General features: G+C 41.6%; 2 protein-coding genes across 2 annotated transcripts in view; both read left to right on the top strand.

The window, feature by feature from the left end:
- The window catches only part of LOC117475663 (nuclear factor 7, brain-like), an 863,632-nt gene that overhangs the window by 747,524 nt on the left and 103,637 nt on the right, over positions 1-12,471 (top strand). The gene's annotated exons all lie outside the window — the stretch shown is intronic.
- On the top strand, positions 797-11,187 carry LOC117475665 (Krueppel-like factor 15). Its single transcript, XM_034121994.1, has 2 exons — positions 797-1,987; positions 10,723-11,187. The coding sequence occupies exons 1-2, from the start codon at positions 867-869 to the stop codon at positions 10,889-10,891; spliced, it is 1,290 nt and encodes a 429-aa protein (XP_033977885.1). The 5' UTR covers positions 797-866; the 3' UTR covers positions 10,892-11,187.

The raw sequence follows: 12,471 nt of genomic DNA, 5'->3' as shown, positions 1-12,471 counted from the left end.
CTGCTGTTGATCCACATGATGAGCAACCACAAGATCAAAAGCGTTATAGTCATATTCCACAGTAGCTACAGTGTATTTACGTCAATGAGAAACTTAAGGCTCCTCCAACAATGCAACATACATATATATAAGACATTAAACCATAAAACACATTTAAATAGTGCAAGAAGAACAGAGTAAAATGAAATAGTGCAAGACCAATGGCAATGAATGCAAAAGAGGTAAACTAAAAAGAAATACAATAAGATAGATGGTACAGAGGATGTTTTAAGTGACCAAGTAAGTGCAGGAGCCTATATATGTTACATAGAATAGAAGACCACCGAGAACAGAATGTAAAAATAAATACTTTACAGTGAAACAAAATACTGTTTATTTGAGTGATAAATACATGGTGAGAAGCAAATAGAAACAGCCAGGGTCGCGAGGGTTACTTTGAAAATGTTATGTAATGTTAAAATGTTATCAGTACTTAAAAAGTGTATTTCTACTTTCACTAAAGTCTGATTGCTTCTTCCACAACTGGATCTATAATTCATATATTAAATATGAAGAGGTCATTGAAGGATAGCCTCATTGTGGTAGAATAAGAATTAAAACATGTAGTACAGGCAATCAAAACAATAATGCATGTTATGTCTGTGTTTATTTCCCTGTAGACACACGCTATCCTGATTGGAGACCTTGGAGCTACTTTTTTCCACTGTGAGAGAGCACACCAGGTGTTCCACTATCTCACCTCGATTGGGAGAGAGTGCCCTTGTTGACCTGAGGTTTATTTTTGGGCCTAACTTTCCCAGGGGATAATTATCTCACAATTCATCCTAAAAACATAGCAGGAGACAGCGGGTTGGTACGCTCCAGGGATGGTGGATAACTCTCCGGTTAGCGAGGAGACTTTTCCTTACCCTGGATCTCCGAAGGTCTACATGGTGACGGACCTGAGCTCCTACCAGGTGATGCCTTCGCCTTTTTCGGAGGACGACCTTAGCGAGTCCTCCAGCCCTCGGTCCTGTTCAAGTCCCGATTCCCAGCTTCTCAGCTCCAGTTATGGAAGCAACTCTAGCACAGAGAGTCATGACAGTATGCTCGATTACTTACTGGCCCAGGCCTCGCTCGGAGGAGCTGTGCCTTCAGGATCTGTGGCCCAAATATCCTCTTTCTTCTGTGACCCCCGGAGAGATGTCAAAGAGGAACAGTTTGACTTCCTCACCTGGTCCAACGTGGAGGCGGAGGAACAACCTGGAGGCTCTTTCCAGCCCACGTTGGAGGAGATCGAAGAGTTCCTGGAGGAGAATATGGAAGTGGTAACGATGAAGCAGGAAATCAGAGAGGGTTGTCTGGCGTTGGGACTGGAAGAGGCTCTTGGTCTTGGAGTTGGTTTGGAGTGGTGCAGGGACGCCTCTACCGTGCCTAAAATCGAACCAGAAACCCAACATTCAGACCAAACCGTCCCCACTGATGCCTCCAGTGAAACCACATCAATCGGCTCACATGAATCCAGCAAAGAGTCGAAGAAGGCATCATCCAACAAGCCTTCAGCGGTCATTGTGCCGATTCAGCCTCTTCAGATCAAGCAGGAGCCGACATTAGCGCCTTTAACACCAACATCTCCGACATCCCCATCTTCAGACATCAAAATCGCACAGCTTCTAGTCAACATCCAGGGCCAGACCTTTGCTCTGGTGCCTCACATCCTGCCCAACCCCAGCCTGAACGTCTCCTCAAAGTTTGTTCGCATCGCTCCCGTTCCCATTGCATCCAAACCTCTGGGACTCGGCGATGGATCGGCCAACCACGGATTGGGGATTCTCATCGGAGGTCAAAAGTTCCAGAAGAACCCCATGGCGGATATTATCAAAATGCACAAATGTACTTTTCCTGGATGCACCAAGATGTACACGAAGAGCAGCCACCTGAAGGCTCACCTGAGGAGGCACACGGGGGAGAAGCCTTTCGCCTGCAACTGGCAGGGCTGTGGATGGAGGTGAGTCCTGGTGACTTTCATTTGAACACAATGTCTAACATTCTTTCAAATATTTGTATTGAGAAGAAGCATATAAGTGTAAGCAATAGTACAGACTTCTTTGGGGTGGAAATCATGCTTCCCTTTTTCAATGAAGACAAACAGAACAGCCAACAAGAAATAATAAAGAAAAACATAGCATGACAGGAATACCATACTTAATGACATACATAGTACCCTAACCCTAACCCTAGTGGGAAAGAACATACAAAATACTATATATAATAAAAATAAATAAATAAACTTAAAGGGTCACAATGTCTAACATTCACCTCACTTGTAGAATGATCTGCACCTACAGGTTTCGATGTTTAGGTTATCTAAGCATATAGGACTCAGATTAGATTTACGAATACAGGGTGATTGGGAATTGTGGCGACAGCAGCGTCATTTAGAAATGACGGTAGAACTGATCGAGTTTTTTTTTTATAACTGTCCAAGTCTGTTCACATTTTATTTTCCATTAACCAGTCTTTAAACACTGCCAGAGCCCATACTGTGTTCCTGTTAGAGTTTACTTCCTGTCTGACTTCTTCTGTTGATTTATCTGACGCCCAGCTCTCTTTTTAAGCCTCTTTCCTTCTCGTCTTCTCTTTTTATTTTTATTTCCTGGGGAGAGTTTAGCTATCATGAATCCACTTGCAGAAAGTCCCCTTTTACCCTCCTTAACAACGGTCTGTTAGCGAAAAATAACAACCTCTCGAATGTCCAAATTTACCAATCAGAATCGAGTATTCAACTAAGCTGTTAGTATATTAAATTAAAGTATATGTTATTTAGCTGACGCTTTTATCCGATACAACTGATATACACTTTATTACCCAGAGGTGGGAAGTCGTGGAGTACAAATACTTCGTTACTGTACTTAAGTACATTTTTCTGGACGACTTTTTACTTTGACTTCTTACATGTTGAACACAAATACCTGTACTTTCTACTTCTTACATGTTGAACACAAATACCTGTACTTTCTACTTCTTACATTTTGAACACAAATACCTGTACTTTCTACTTCTTACATTTTGAACACAAATACCTGTACTTTCTACTTCTTACATGTTGAACACAAATACCTGTACTTTCTACTTCTTACATGTTGAACACAAATACCTGTACTTTCTACTTCTTACATGTTGAACACAAATACCTGTACTTTCTACTTCTTACATGTTGAACCCAAATACCTGTACTTTCTACTTCTTACATTTTGAACCCAAATACCTGTACTTTCTACTTCTTACATGTTGAACCCAAATACCTGTACTTCTTCTTCTTACATGTTGAACACAAATACCTGTACTTTCTACTTTCTTACATGTTGAACACACATACCTGTACTTTCTACTTCTTACTCTGTTGAACACAAATACCTGTACTTTCTACTTCTTACATGTTGAACTCAAATACCTGTACTTTTCTACTTCTCACATTTTCCAAACAGGCTGGTTCCTTTAGTTTGAATGTGTGTTTGGTGGCGTGATCATTATTATTTAGAGTCATTGCGTGCCTATTGATTTGAACACGATCCGTGTATCCATCATTTCCTGGTCTTCTCTAAAGAAGAGGGACCAATGAAAACGTTGTCATGTTGCCGTTGTTCAGCATGGAAACATTCATTAGCTAACAATGACATTATTGTTCTATTAATATAAAGGGAGGTCAGGTACTCTTTAAAACAGCTGCTAGTTATGGGTACTTTTTACTTGAGTAAAGAAGTTTAGTCAGTACTTTTACTTCTAGTATTCTTAAACATGAGTATCTGTACGTCTACTTGAGTAAAGGATGTGTGTACTTTTGCCATCTCTGTTAATACCGTAGACATGTGTAGGGAGAGTTTTGGGTTTAAGTATTTTGCACAAGGACACATGTTGACTGCAAGGCAATGACAGCAGACTGTGTGTGTGCATGATTTAAAAGGGGCTTAACCCCCATGTGTTAGTGTGGCCTGTTAGGGAAGAAGCAGTAATTATATGTCAGTGAACATGTCTATGTGCTGAGCAGGGTGTCATGTTGCTCAATGGAAAAAGTGTGCAGCAAAATGTAACTGACCTATCTCTCTCAGGGTCGTCTAGTAACATTGAGACCCTCCTTTACAACTGTGTATAAGAGAAAACATGGAAGTCCTTACTGGATTTCAGTTTTGTGGAAAGCTATGAGACTCAAAGTTATTTAAAGATCCGTCGAAGCAAAGCCAAGAAAAACCTTCAATATGTTGTTTCTTCCTTAAGCCCTTGAGCTGAAGAGATCTTAATGACTGCAGCTTGCGAGGTGTTAATTGGAACATGTGAAGTGGGGTTATTTTGTTCAATCTCACATCTCGTCAGGCGGTGAGATCTCCGTACAGGAATAGCTGGGGTGTCTTTTTTTGGGGATGTAAACTAAATCTGGGACAGAGCGTGTGGGCCGAAGTCACATGGGCACAACATGGAGAGACAGCTGTGCAGTTGCTGGGGCAGTAAAAGTGTCTCTGTGTGTGTGTGTGTGTGTGTGTGTGTGTGTGTGTGTGTGTGTGTGTGTGTGTGTGTGTGTGTGTGTGTGTGTGGTGTGTGTGTGTGTGTGTGTGTGTGTGTGTGTGTGTGTGTGTGTGTTGTGTGTGTGTGTGTGTGTGTGTGTGTGTGTGTGTGTGTGTGTGTTGTTTGTGTGTGTGTTTGTGTGTACTCGTGTATTCTAAGTATAACGTGGCGAGATCTAATTTTTAACAGCTTCCGTGTAATCGAGAAAAGCGGATGTCTTCATCAGCCTGGAAGTGTGTGTGTGTGTTTATGTGTGTGTGTGTGTGTGTGTTTGTGTGCGAGGGTGCGTGCGTGTGTGTGTGTGTGTGTACGTGTACGTGTACTTGACTACTGGTTAAATAAGCGTCACAGCCTCAGACATGTTCTGTAGACCTGGTGTCTCCTCAGGATGGACAAACACACAAATGATACTATTGATTAATATTGAATAATATTGTGGATAATCTATTCAAATGTATTGGAACAAATGGCCTCTCCTAAACTGTGTTGTAAAGTCTACCTGTCTTTGTTCATTAACCTGCCTCCTCCGCTTCACTTCAGTAACAAACAAACAAGCATTTAAAACCCAAATGTTTCTCAGATGCTTCATCGTTCAGCACAGCTCGCTAGTTCCCTCCACAAAGAGAGCAACATCCGTCCTGTTTACTGACGGGCAGTAGGGCATGTAATCAGAGGGCAGAGCTTTGTGTCGAGGGTACAAGGCACTGCCTGTAGTGCTCAAACACTCACTATATAACTGCCTGTAGTGCTCAAACACTCACTATATAACTGCCTGTAGTGCTCAAACACTCACTATATAACTGCCTGTAGTGCTCAAACACTCACTATATAACTGCCTGTGGTAGTGACTGAACAATTGTAAATCCTAACCCATCATTACACGTGGAATATTTCACTTGTTCGACGTTTGATTGCTAAAAGCGACAACCCTCCAGCAGAGTGAGAGGGAGCGAGATGGCACGTCAATTTCTATATTAAACTTTAGATGATTGTTTTCCCCACAAACGTATTGAAATGCAAACATTATTAGTTTATCTAGAGGCCAACATGGACTGGCTTTGGTCGATCATTTTGAGCAGAGCAGCTGTAACCTTCTGGTTTTTACCCTTTGCCTGAGAAAGTCTCCCTTGAAAAAGAGATCTCAATGGGATACACCTGGATAAATAAAGGTTTGAAATGAAATGAAAGCCCAAAGCTATTCCCAAGCTGCCGATTAATAAACCTAAATTGAACCAACTGGTGTTTGGGTACATTGCATTACATTGTTTACTGGATTATTTCTCATGACTGTAGCTAGCTAACCATGTCCTAAACCAACTTAAAGGTCACCTGTTATGCAAAATCCACTTTTTCATGTATTGTATGGCCAACAGCAGCTCATTAGCATTTAAAGCTACAGACACAGAATCAGCACTTTTGAAACAGGGCTGAAACAGAGGGGATTATGGGATGCTGCAATGATCTGTTTGGTGTTTGGAGCCAAACACTTCAGAGACATGTTCTGTATATATCTGAGAACTACAATATATGAATGAAAAACAGTATAATAGGGGACCTTTAACTCAACAACAAGCGATTCTCCTGTAACCGTACACACAGCAAACCAACGGAAATCCCCAGGTCAAAGAAAAACTAATTGAAGTCGAAAATCAATTGCAGTGTTTTCCCTGCTGTACCGTTGACTTCAGGAGAGCATCGTCAGTCCATGACTGAGACGAAATGTCTGTGGTTAGTCCAGAAGTCAGTAATAACTATACAGTCTGAGGGAAGAACAGCAGGACAGTGGGAGGTTTGATTGATTGATGTTATCTAAACCAATAAGGTCAGCTTAACAGAACAATTTAAGCGAAAATAACATAGTCAAAAGCCTTCACGTCATAAACAGGCTCGCTAACATGCTAACAACAGGAAGTTTGTGTTATTTCAGGGAAATCTGTATAACGATGTTCTGCTACTCCCTGATACTAGTCTTGTCTCCACACTCAATGTATGGATATAACCCCAAAACGACACTGTTGGCGTAGTACTGCTTTAATGCTGCACACACACACTCAGTTCTTAAACCTGTGTGTGTGTCAAGATTCAAGGCTTTATTGTCATGTGCACATTAGCTACAGTGTAGATATGTCAATGACAAACTGAAGTCACAGGCTCCTCCAACAGAGTAACATGAATATATATAGGACAAAGAACAAATAAAACAGATACAATAGGGCAAGAGCATGCGTGCACGGATCTATACATACGGCATGTTTACATGACTTGCATGAACATGTGAGTCAAAAGTATCCCAGCCAGTAAGACGATATGTCATTTGACTTTTACCTGACACAGCCTGCAAAGATCAGCCCTGAGGAGTTCCTGCTTTAAGCATTCACTCAAACATGAGCTCCTGTAATGCGTGCACGTTCTTCTGAGTGATCGATAATATCCCTTTAAGGCTGAGTGTAACTGCGCTTGTGATGCTGAGTGCATCCTCGCTGCAGAAATGTGTGCAGCGTTGATCCAGGCTGTGTTTCCCCACAAACAAAGGGCTCTTGTCTGTACACAAAAGGCAGGATGTAGTTTGGATTGAAGTGTTTGTGAGAACCAGTGTGTGTGTGTGTGTGTGTGTGTGTGTGTGTGTGTGTGTGTGTGTGTGTGTGTGTGTGTGTGTGTGTGTGTGTCTGTGTGTGACCCACTGTATGTGATGGGGTAAATGAAGGGGGGCCGAACAAAGCAAGACAAATAGGAAACATTGTGTAGCAAAGGGATGGATGAGGAGCAGAGGGAGAGGTGCTGGTGGTGGAGAGAAGATGATAGTGTTGGGGGGGGGGGGGGGGGGGGTTAACGGCCTGTTTCAGTTTTGCACACAATCACTTGAAGGCAGCAGCAGTGAAGAAGTGGAGCGAACATAGACAAAGTGTTGAATAGTTACCATGACTGTGGGCTAGGAACGCTACGCTGCATACAAGAGAAGAGAGGGTTCGCTCACATAGACCAGAGGGGGGGGGGGGCATTATACTGTACTTTATATTCACACTGTACGGAGCAAAGAGGCTCTTTAGGTGGACCCAAAATGTCTAATTTCACATGTTTAGTAGTTTGTTTGACCTCTTAGGCCCAATTCCAAACGGACCCCTACAGAGTGTGATTCAAGGATTCAATTTCAACATTCAAAGGTTTTATTGTCATGTGCACAAAGTTACAGTGTAGAAATGGTAATGACATTCTTCTGACCTGAGCTCCTCCAATGATGCGACATATATAATACAATACAAAATAAAAAGTAGTGCAAAAAGTCTATATACATGTCAATAGAGTGACGTCTGTAGTCTCACTCTCAGCTGAATGAATGAGGATCCTTCTTTATAGGTGGATGGTGTAAAAACAGCGGCTTTGGGACAATCTCCCCTCTTTCCCGAATATTTATTTGCATTTGATATAAAGAACAGGTAATCCTCAGGAGGGAACACAGGGATGTTAGCCTTTACAGACCATTTACATGCACTAAAACCTATAGAACACACTACAGGAAAGCAGAATCATGTAATACTATTTTCTATTAAACATCGGTCTACAGTCGAGCCTTCTGAGATGTTTTATCTTAGATCCCAAACCAGATGTTAGAAGGTCAGACTTCAGAGTGGCAGAGACAGTGTTTCTGTTAACACAAGGACACTAGTACACAGTAACGCAGTTTGTATATAACATGTTTTTATTGAGTTGCTGTAGGCAGTAAAAATAAAAGATTCGAGGGGTCGTTAAATAAAACATGGTCACACACAAATACATCGGCAAAACCAATATAAACGCCGACCCAAGATCCAACACACTAACGGACCGTCCACACAGCAGCGTTAAAAAAATCTTGGAGGTGGGCGTATCTGAAGCTTGGGGATTTTTTGCGAGCAAGGCACCAACAACCAATCACATGAATCTCCCGCCCGCGACATACGAAGCAAAAAAGCCCGAAGTAAACTGGATATAAACTCCCCAAACAGGCGAAAACCTACCACTGTCTCTGCCACCTCCCTCCATGCCTGGCTCCTCCGGTTTATATCCCGGTAGGTAAATAGGGACTGGTCATAAAGCACCGGGTGATTCCCTACCGCTAATTTCTCCTCCATTTTTTGGAATATGAGGAAATGACCTGCGGTATGTCTCTCCCAGCATACACGCCGTTTGATTGGCTAGAGCTTGAACTGTCAGATTTGCGTACACGGGATTTGATTGGCTGACGCTTCCACCTCAGCCTCAAAAGTTGAACATTGTTCAACTTTGAATCCTGAAAATCCTGAAAATCTCCGCTCGCCTGCCCACAATGCAGTTCGGCGAAAAGTGAGGCAAAGTGACGTCACCCCATTCAAAGATTTTTTAACGCTGCTGTGTGGACGGTCCGTTACACGTGGCTACCTCACTGAGCGCATCATATGAAACATCTGTTAAGGCTGCTCTGTTTGTACATGTGTCCAGCATGCATCCCGTGGTGAATGCTGGATGACACATTCAAAGAGTATAATGAAATACGGCCCACAAATGAAACTTGTGCTTGTCTCGTAGTGTACTTCTCAAATGTAGATGAAAACACATATTACACAGAAGTATTCATGTGTTAAGAAGTCCACTTTTGTATTTACTTGCACTATTGTATCTGTTTTATTGTGTTGCACTGTTGGAGGAGCCTGTAACCTCAGATGTTCATTGTCATATCTACACTGTAGCTATGCACACATGACAATAAAAGTCTTGAAACTTGAAACTATTGAGGAAGTAACTGGACATGGTGGAAAATAACTGATACATTTTCCCAAAGTCACTGTGTTGACTTAATCTGCTGTTTCAGTTACTAGCAAGTACAGTGTAGGTGTTTTAGGTGTTATTGGCAGTGTCTTTGTGTTGCATCGTCATCGTGACTGCAGCAGCGTTACTTTAGCTGCTAGCTGTAGCTCGTTGTGTCTCAATACGACGCAGGTTTTTACAGTCGATCCATTCATCATCTTGTCAGGGGAACATCTGGCCTGCAGAAGCTGGCAGGGGGCCGTCAGTTTCAGAGAACCGGGTTACTGGGAAGAAAAACCGTATCATTACAATGTCACTGAAAAACTCAAAGGAGCATCTAGTGTTTGCTGTAAAAGGATCAGATGTTCTCTCTTCTCTGTCAGCTGTTCTGTTCTGTAGGATAATACTTTAAGTGTGAATCTCTACTTCTACTGCCTGCATCTGCTTTATGGTTTTCACTTTCTTTGCTTCATTTGTTCTGTTTTTAATTCAGCAGGTGAACCTATATGTTCATAAAATAGTGTGTGTGAGATTCACTTTTCTGACAGGTAACAAGTAAATGTAACAGATTACATTTTTAAAGTAACCCTGGACACAAGTCCTGACTTTCCTCCATGTGTCTTTGCAGAGGTGGGAAGTAGTGGAGTACAAATACTTTGTTACTGTATTTAAGTACATGTTTCTGGTTTCAGTACTTTACTCCACTACTTATTTTTCTGACGACTTTTTACTTTGACTTCTTACATGTTGAACACAAATACCTGTACTTTCTACTTCTTACATGTTGAACACAAATACCTGTACTTTCTACTTCTTACATGTTGAACACAAATACCTGTACTTTCTACTTCTTACATGTTGAACCCAAATACCTGAACTTTCTACTTCTTACATGTTGAACACAAATACCTGTACTTTCTACTTCTTACATGTTGAACTCAAATACCTGTACTTTCTACTTCTCACATTTCCCAAACCGGCTGGTTCCTTTAGTTTGAATGTGTGTTTGGTGGCGTGATCATTATTATTTAGAGTCATTGCGTGCCTATTGATTTGAACACGATCCGTGTATCCATCATTTCCTGGTCTTCTCTAAAGAAGAGGGACCAATGAAAACGTTGTCATGTTGCCGTTGTTCAGCATGGAAACATTCATTAGCTAACAATGACATTATTGTTCTATTAATATAAAGGGAGGTCAGGTACTCTTTAAAACAGCTGCTAGTTATGGGTACTTTTTACTGAAGTACATTTCAAAGCCCTCTTTACTTTTACTTGAGTAAAGAAGTTCAGTCAGTACTTCTACTTTCACCAGAGTATTTTTAAACACGAGTATCTGTACTTCTACTTGAGGAAAGGATGTGTGTACTTTTGCCATCTCTATGTCTTTCCCAAATATAAAACATTGCTTCTTTTTCTCCAGGTTTTCCCGGTCAGATGAGCTGTCCAGACACCGGCGTTCCCACTCAGGAGTGAAGCCCTACCAGTGTACGGTTTGTGAGAAGAGATTCGCTCGCAGTGACCATCTCTCAAAACACATCAAAGTCCACCGCTTTCCACGAAACAGCCGGACAGTCCGCTCAGTAATCTGAAGCTGAAACCTCTCTGACAGAAACAGGAGCACAGAGTGAATGTTCATCTCTTATATGTGAGGGTTGTGTGAGTGGAAGCATGCCCTGTCTTTTCGTTTCATCGCTCTGTGATTGTCCTAATTCAGGGGTGTCCAAACTTATTTCCCCGAGGGCCACGTACAGAAAAATATACGAAGGGCTGGGCCGCTCACTAGAGGTATATTGCATCATAAGTTCTGTTATAAGTTGGAAAAATCAATCAAATGTAGGTAAATTATTCTTGATACTTGAAAATGCTTTAAGAAACAAACAGCCTACATCACAGCTCAACTTAGATTTGTTAGAACATGTTTTCAACTTGAATTGACTGAATTGGTTTGAAAATTGGGCTTATTCACACATGAATACTGTGTAATATTTGAACATATATATTTAAGAAGTACAATATAAGACAAGCGTGAGGGCCGATTCAAAAGGGTCAATTCAAAAAAAGTTTGGACACCCCTGTGCTAATTTATTGTGCAAAGACTGACACATCCTGTCAGCGTATGTTTTCCTCCTCTCTCCTTATCGCAGAAGGTTAGATAAGCTTATGTACATTCAGTCTGGATCAGTTATAGTCTTGCATGTCCCTTTTTACCTGGATCAAAACGACTGCCTTTAATCGCCCTGAAAGCTGCCAGTGTCGTGGACATTCCTCGTCTTATGCAAAGTTTAGGAAGTCAGAGGACGTTCCTCATTACTCTTCACTCTCCGTGGGGTTTTTGCTGCCTTGTTCCACAAATCGTTGACAGTACGGCAGACCAGTTTTTTATTCACATGTCACAGCAGCTTTGTAAACCTGCTGCGACATGAGGAGCAGAATCAAGAAGCCTCACAAGACATCTAAACGTGAAAAGTGTTAAATCCGCCGTGTGATCAGTGTTAAAGGATCTTGGTTTGTTGTTTTTTAAAAGCTAAATCATGTGAATATACCCGCTACCAAGACCCCAGGAAGAGCATCGGCCATTGAAGCAAATGTTTGTAGTGGCCAAACGATGGTACTACAACTTCAGTTCTAGTTCGGGATGCCATTGGGATCAAACTACTTGTTTCTTATTGACTTAGAAACCCTAAGAACACTTTTATAGCACTTATTTAAATTATTAGGGTCTAAAAGTTGGGTTGTTTGACCTCTCCATTCATTTGACTGAGCCATGAGTGGGAGATGGAGGCGGGGCTTAAGACGGAGAGGCGGGGTTATAATATGAGAGGTGGAGCTTAGATATGGGAGGCGGGGCTTAAGGCAAACTCAAGTGCCCACACTGAAAAAACTGAACCTATAGATTCCCCATTTTTGGCTATATTCGCAACTTAGCTCTCATAAGATTTAACGAGACCCCCGCCTCAAACGCTGTATCCAGTTCTCTTTATACATCCATATTTGCTACTGGTCTACTATTTGTATATCGCTTTTCTGGCCTTACTGTACCACAACATCCTTACTGACGATCTGAATGGTTTGAGAAGTCAGACTCTAAATTGGTGTTAAGTGACTGTTCAAAACGTGTCCTTATATTGACCCTGAATGTCTCAGTCTGCTATGATTATGATTATTATTA

Source organism: Trematomus bernacchii, unplaced genomic scaffold (assembly GCF_902827165.1).
Source record: "Trematomus bernacchii unplaced genomic scaffold, fTreBer1.1, whole genome shotgun sequence".
Lineage (NCBI taxonomy): Eukaryota > Metazoa > Chordata > Actinopteri > Perciformes > Nototheniidae > Trematomus > Trematomus bernacchii.
Note: the sequence above shows the minus strand (reverse complement) of the source record. Positions and strands in the feature narration are given on the sequence as shown.

What these genes read in the sequence shown, in the direction of transcription:
- LOC117475665 (XM_034121994.1), top strand. Translation starts at nt 867, where the DNA reads ATGGTGGATAACTCTCCGGTTAGCGAGGAGACTTTTCCTTACCCTGGA. An exon ending in TGGCAGGGCTGTGGATGGAG is followed by an intron (nt 1,988 to 10,722) that starts GTGAGTCCTGGT and finishes CTTTTTCTCCAG; the next exon opens with GTTTTCCCGGTCAGATGAGC.